A 7,169-nucleotide genomic window follows, 5' to 3' on the forward strand; every position below is an offset into this window, starting at 1 on the left:
CTCTCTCTTCCCCTCCAGGGACGAAGGACATAGCTCCTTTTTTTCTGCTATGAGAACTTCCCACCCAGCAAAGCTCTGCAGACACTTTAGATGCCAGATACACTCCTGGGAGCGTGGTACATCACCTGCTCATGGGACATCTTCATCCTAACATCCAAGTGACATTTCACTCTCGCTGTGCAAACGCAGGCTGAAGTACTTTACTCTGTGACTGGTGACTCCACCGAGCCTGGGGATCAGCGCAACCGCTCCACAGACAACGCCAAACTGGCACCTGGCCCACGGCTACACAACTGCTGAACGTCCTGGCTGAGACCGAGGTGGGGATACGTGACCGAGTGCTGCGTCTTAATGAACCGTCAGTGGAGCCACCTGAACCACACGTGTCCCTATAGCCTACTGCCAAGCTAAACACATCGCTGAAATCACCAGCGGTCCCTCAGCAGCTTACTGGGACATGCTTTCTCACCATACAGAACCGCTAGCAATAGCAAGACAACTTGGAACCAGGACAACAGGCATGAGACTATGGGGGGCCCAGATCTACCCATCCACAAACTTCTTCAGTATATACCAGGACATAAATTTATATATACATTTGACTTGCTACAACAAAGTTGCTATAAAGACCCTTCCTGCACCCAGGACTAAAACCACCTCTTAGTTTTTCTATTCCTTGGTCTCTCTGGTGGTCATAAAGAAACGTCAAGTTTGGGGGGAAAAAATAACTTCATTAGAAGAGAAAGAAAATAGAGAAAGAAAATAGGTTTGTAAGCCAACCAACCAGAGGGGGCTTTGAGCAACCTGTTCCAGCTGACCCTGCTCTGAGCAGGGATGGAACTGGGTGATCTGCAGAGGCCCCCTCCAAACTCAGCTATGCTGAGATTCGAGGAAAAGGCTTGGGAAGGTGATCCTGATTCGCTAGTATGAATCAGGCAGAGTAATACCTGCAACTAGCGCCTTTACCGAGAGACTTCGGAACTGTGAGGATGCTTGACCTTAACTGCAAGCGAACATGCAAACTAAGGCTCTGAGACTTTGCTTTCTACGTGCAAACATCTGACAATCACACTGCAAATCCAACTGCAATTCCTACCCTGAGCAGAGGCCACTTCTCAAAGCAGCTTTCTGACTCTGCCACAACGTACACGAGACAAAGCAGCACAAATGGCCCTTGTGTTTGTCCCTGCAAACCCAGCCTGCCCAACCGGCAGTCCCACGCTGGGGAAATCGAGAATAATTCCCCCCGTTCTGTAGCACAGGGCTTGAAATGGTCACATCTCATTTCAGCGCTTCCCTCCAGCAGCATCAGAGTCACAGGCAATGGCTGGTTTGGGAAGATAATTGCACTTCCCTGGCATCTGATTGTTGAGCTTGAGCCCCAAAAGATCCCTTAGTGCTGTCACACCGTTCGTAGCCTACACTGCTGCGTAATTAGAAACAGGGGACAAAACACAGATGAGAACCCACAGCCTCTAATAACAGGAAGAGAGTCTCCTGCTTCATGGGAAGCATTACACAAAACAACCTGCGACGCACCAGACGCAGCAAAATACAAACTGAATTTCTAGAACAACAAAAGCAAGACATTTGGCAGCAGTCGACACGAGCTTCTTTTGAAAAGCAGAGAGCAGCAATCTATTGACAGATGCCACAGCTTATTTATTTAAGTATCTATGTAACATGAGAAAGATGGGAGCTGGCAGCCCAGATGGCACCCTGAAACTTCAGGGCTGTATCAGAGGTAGGCTGCCAGTTTAAATTCCCTACAAGTGCTGGGCTTTAAAGTAATCTTATTTTGGCTGGCCCGCAAGTCCACGCGGGGCCTGCAAGCAGGAGCTGCTGCTCCTCTCTGATTGATCTCTCTGGTAGTGAGCACACCAGCCTGTTCCACACCGCACACAGGTACACTCCCATCACACCCGTCAGAAGCGAAGAGGCTGCAGCAAGCCAGAAATAGCACCTGCAGCACTACCGGAATAATGCCACAATCTGCACTGTTTCGGCTGCCTCTTACACAGCAGGATTTCTCTCAGTAATGCTACATGCTTCCTTCAAAAGCAGTACGTGGGGTGTTACAGCTGCAGGTATAAAAAGGAAAACAGCCTAAGTGTCTAAAGTAATTCCCAACAGGAGAATGCACTTGCGTCTTTGGAATGGTAAATGAAACAGGTGTTTTCAGGTCTTATGATGTCCTGTCAGCTGTGAGTTAATTAACAGTTAATTAACCATTACAACTCCTCTCCACCTCTTTTTATAGCACGGGGATTCTAGAAAGGAGAAAGCTTTACTGACTGACTCCAGCCTCCTTTGAAAACATACTTGCTACGGTCCAGCAGACCCTCAGGAAAGCAGGCACAGCCAGAGCTGAGTTCAGTTACTACTTAATTCTTCCTACGAGCTGGTTTTGATCAGCAGAGAAACGCAAGCCAGGTCCTCGACAGAGAAGCAGCTTGTTGCTGTTCAGCAGAGAAGGCTCGAACTGGTCTGGGAGAAATGCAGACTGGAACGAGCCACTGCCAGCAGCTGCTGAAACCAGCGCCTCAACCCACCACAACAGAGCTCCCCTCCTGAGGCAAAGAAAACCAGAATGAAGAAACAGCCATGGAGAAAAGGGCTGAAGTTTTTTCTCTGGTGTCTTCACCAATGTTTATCTTATTTTTACATCCAGACGCTCTGGAAGGCAGTAGGTGTTTTTTGGCTATTGCCACTTGAAACTTCAGGTCTGTTGGCAGCCCACAGATGAAATCGATAAGCGAGATCTCTAATTCTCAGCTGCTGCCCCTGGCTCCCCTTCCCTTCCTATTTTCATGCAAAGAAAGGTCAAATCGAATCAAGTATGAAAATGGAACAAAATCCCCATATGTTGTTTTTATGTATCCGATTCTGATTTATATGACGTTCAAGGTCAAAACCAACATCACCACCCAAAAAGCGACAAGAACCAGCACTTCAAATCACCGAGAGCACCGACTCCCATTTCCATAGAAACTGGCCTGCTAAAAAAACAAGGCGCAGCATCACAATCAGTGAGCTTTAAAGTGCTCGCTCTACCTTGGTTGTGCTGATCCAAACGCTGTTACCACAGAAACAGGAGGCGCAGCCGCCGGGAGCTGCAAGTCTCGTTTGTCAATGGGCTCGGCCGCTGCCAGCCAGGCACTGGGGGCCCAGGGCCCCCACGGCCGTTACTGACCTCGGCCCCCCGGCACTTCAGCTTCGGGGCCAAACCAGCCGGAGACCCTCCTTAGAGAAGAGGGTGTTCTACTGTGTAATTTGCTGAGAAATCCACACTAAAACGCTGGGGGCCTGACCCAGCCCTCCAGGAGTCACTCAACGTGTGACTGCAGTGGCCTTTAGGACATAGTCACACACACAAACACAAAGCACATCGGCACTGTGCAGCTTGTTTGCTGGTGGTTTTCAGCTGCCAGCTCTGTGATAAGCTTTTATAACCGTCCCTCCTCTTGTCGCGTCCTCATGGCATGTCAGAGGGAAGGATATGCTTTTCCATTTCCCCTTCCCTTTGCCAGCGCTGACACAGACAAGTGCTACTGGAAATATTTTACAATCTTCCAGGGAAGATGAATTGCTCCAACTCGCTTCGCACCCCACCAGTCTGTTGCCTCTCTTGCTTTGTTCTACGAAAATGCTCTCTTACCTGTGCAAGCTGATAGCTAGGTTTTTCACTGCTGGCTACGGTTACCTCATTTACTGACCTCGACTATGGAAACAAACAGGCTCTTTGTTGAGAATAACATTCAGGCATTATAACCTGCTGTACAGGAACAGCCTGGTTTGTTGGTACTGTAGCATCACCCGATGGAAGCCCTAACTGTGACGTTCAATAGTTAATGCAATCTATCAAAAAAAGGTATCATTTATCTTTCAGTTAATCAGAAAGAGGATATATTAGATACTTTAAATAATTAAGGATATTAAAAATGCATTACCAAATGTTTATCATTAAGTAAACTGGCAAAAGAAGGGTAGGAAATTTTTCAGCAGGCTAAAAATAAAAATGTCTCAGGTATCTCCTCTCTCTCCAAGCATGCGTTAAAGATTTATGGATGGAGAAGAACAGGAGCAGCATCGCAGGGCTCAGGCTTGACAGTACATAACACCATTAGATCACACACCGCCGGCAGCAGGGGCGACTGGCAGAACAGCAAGGGTGAGAATCCACAGGTGAGGCAGACAAAAGAGAAAGACAACATAAGGACAAGAGACTGAATGGGAAGAGCAGGAGGGAAGGGAAATGATCAAATGAGACATATGAAACTACACTGCAGAGACAGGGTACTGCTGGAGAAAGAGGAATGAGTTAAAATGCAGTGGTCCAGCAACAGTAAAACCAACAAAAGAACCAATGATCACAAAAATCTTGATTTATTTTTAGGGATAGCAGCTCAAAAGCTGAGATGTTTTTACTCAAGACAAGAAGCAGAAAAGGCAGCAGATCAGACAACCTCCCTAAGAGGCAAAAGCTGTGAGAGGAAGAAGGTAGCTGGATATTTTTTAATGAAAGACCCTGAGCAAACGTGCATCATAAAGCAGCCAGTAGGCAGATGAGAAAGTTAAATAAGCCATTTTAATTATCCTTCCTTATTGCAGGCTTCCTCACAACACACCGCTCTCATTATGAAAGGGTTACAAAAGTGACATTATCAAGAGTGTGCTCTCTTGGAACAATTAGTTTAACCTAATGAGCACACAGCTCCCCTAATTAGCTCAGGAAGGTAAGAAGGATCCAACCGTTTGTCAGGTAGACTAAGGGGAGGAAACTGCAGCAAGCAGAAAGGCTGCCAAACACGGGAAGTACGATGATGAAATTCCAGATCTAGCTAGAAAAGCACTTAAACATTAGGGGCTGCTCCACTAAAGACCTTGGCTCTTAAACAGAAGGGACAGAGAAATAAAACACATCCCAATCATAAAAAGAAGGGACAGAAAGATACAGCACAGCCCAAATGTTTCTTCCAAAAGGCAGTGCAGTGTGTCTTCTGATCAGCTTAATTCTTACGAGTTAGCACCTGCAGCAGCATTCAAATGCCAACTAATCCCACTCGCTGCAGAGCTCCAGCACCCATCAAAGCCTAACGCTGAACGTGCCCAAGTATGGAATAAACCAATCCCCAGCACAGAGCGCGCGCAGTCTGGCGTGAGACAGCGCCGGGCGGTAACGAGACAGCCCCTGGAGTGGCCTGCAGCAGGACACAGCGTGACACCCAGGGAGCAGGGATAAACTCCTCGCTCACCACACACAGCCCAAGTTGCTGCGGGTGGGAGCAGCGCTGCTCAGGGGGCAGAGCTGAACAACTGCCCTAGGGAAGGTCATTCCATGTGCTACAGAATTATTGGTTAAAACAGAATAGAAAAACCATCTCACATGGACACAGTCTGACTGCCTGTTATCGATGACGATGCAGGAAGGAAGGGACCCTGCTCAGCAAGGGTCCTCTTCACTCGAACTGCCCTCCCCGCCTCTCATGACTCGGTGGTTGCCAAGTTTTACAGGTACCTGTCTGACAAGAGCCAGCTGCAGCGACAGGTAGAGGACGATCTGGTGATCTTCTGGGGCCAGGTCACGTGCTCTGTAAGGACAACCACACGATACAGTGAGAAAAGTGACTGTTAGATTGTTCTTTGCAGGATTCCTTTGCCATGAGTCACACAGAAGCACAGAAGAAAACCTGGTCCCCTCCTCCAAAAAGCCAGTGCAGTAATGGGGGAGCACACCGGAACCCAAGAAAAAGCAGATCGGTTCTGGCCTGGCTAAGCAGGCTCACAGGAACGCGCCTGAGAAACACAGCTGCCAGGATCTTCCACAATTTACAGTCTCCTTCATTAAATTAAATCCAATTTTGGAACCTGGATAACTGATACAGACAAAGTAGCTCCTAACTCATGACAAACTCATTAAAGAATTATTTTAAGTAATTTAGGCAAGATAGCTGTCCAGCTTGTTCCTGTCCTGCCACTCCTGAAACAACAGGAGAGGGTTAGGTTCGCACTGAAGGACGTAGTAATTGTTCCTGCTATGATTGTGACTATGAGCATGTGGAGGATTAAACAGGAGCCCACAGTGTGGGCTGATGCTCAAACACACAGAACATCCCCAACCTGCATTCTAGTCTAACCGTTGACAGTGGAATCCTGATGTGGAAAGGGAAGACACTGAGAGAAGAATGAGGATTTGATGGTAAGAGCTCAGCCTGGACCAAAACCAAGCCCCCACTACTCAAGCTGGAACCTCTCAGACAAAACTTTCCAGTCCACCGCAGGTGACAGAGTGCACTGCACTGACCCCTTAGCCCCTGAAGGCTGCAAGGTCTCCAGAACCAGATGTCAAGGCTGTCACACAGGTTCGTGCAAGGCAGGGAACAGGTTGGACAACCAGGGCAGAAGTGTCCCCCTCAGACTAGGCGAAGAATGAAACCGCAGTCCGAGCTCGCTGGCCTGTGGAGAAGCCATTCGCCAAGGGAAGGTGAAAGCAGTGTTTGGGGGGACCTAACGTAGGAGCAGCATGGGGCACCGGCTCGTGCCACACCGGCAGCTCAGCCCAGGGACCAGCGGATGATCTCGTTGCTGACCCAGAGCTCACTCCCAGCTCTGGGGCACAAAGACGACATTTCGCGTGGGAGAGATGGGGAAGAGGAAGGTCCCTCGCAGCCACCAGCGTTCTTGACCTCTTTCTGGGCTGTGTTCCAGGACACCAGGGAAGGCTGCACCTGCATTGCCCTGCCCAAATCGAGCATGATTAATGTCCTCACAAGGGAGAAACGACAGGCTGACAAGGCTGCTGGTTAAAAACCCTGCCAAAACTATTCATTTGCTAATAATAAACAAACAAATAAACAAAAATCAAATTATTACTTCAGGATACAAACCACATGTCCTTTTAATGGCAGCCACCTCTCAAATGCCGACTTGGCCTGTGAGCAAGCAGCTGTTGGAGTTGACTTTTATGACTAATGGCTCTAGAACTAATTAATTTAATATGGATGCGTTTAATACGAATGTGTCCTGTAACTCTGCAAGGATTCTGAAGCAATGCCAAAGCCATCAAGGTGCAATTAGTACAGGCAAGTCACTAATTTCTCCTTCCGCTTTGGAAAAAAAACCAAAACCAAAAAACCCCCAAACCCAACAAAAAAAAAAAAAAAAAAACC

At 48.0% G+C, this 7,169-nt stretch overlaps 1 protein-coding gene across 1 annotated transcript in view; it reads right to left on the minus strand.

The window, feature by feature from the left end:
- TTC7A (tetratricopeptide repeat domain 7A) overlaps window positions 1–7,169 on the minus strand; it is a gene marked incomplete at its 5' end in the record, with an annotated part of 107,633 nt that overhangs the window by 47,136 nt on the left and 53,328 nt on the right. The window contains one exon of the mRNA XM_010140088.1: window positions 5,519–5,591. Coding sequence (XP_010138390.1) covers window positions 5,519–5,591 — 73 coding nt within the window. The remainder of the gene's footprint in view (window positions 1–5,518; window positions 5,592–7,169) is intronic.

Source organism: Buceros rhinoceros, unplaced genomic scaffold, assembly GCF_000710305.1.
Source record: "Buceros rhinoceros silvestris isolate BGI_N320 unplaced genomic scaffold, ASM71030v1 scaffold3967, whole genome shotgun sequence".
Lineage (NCBI taxonomy): Eukaryota > Metazoa > Chordata > Aves > Bucerotiformes > Bucerotidae > Buceros > Buceros rhinoceros.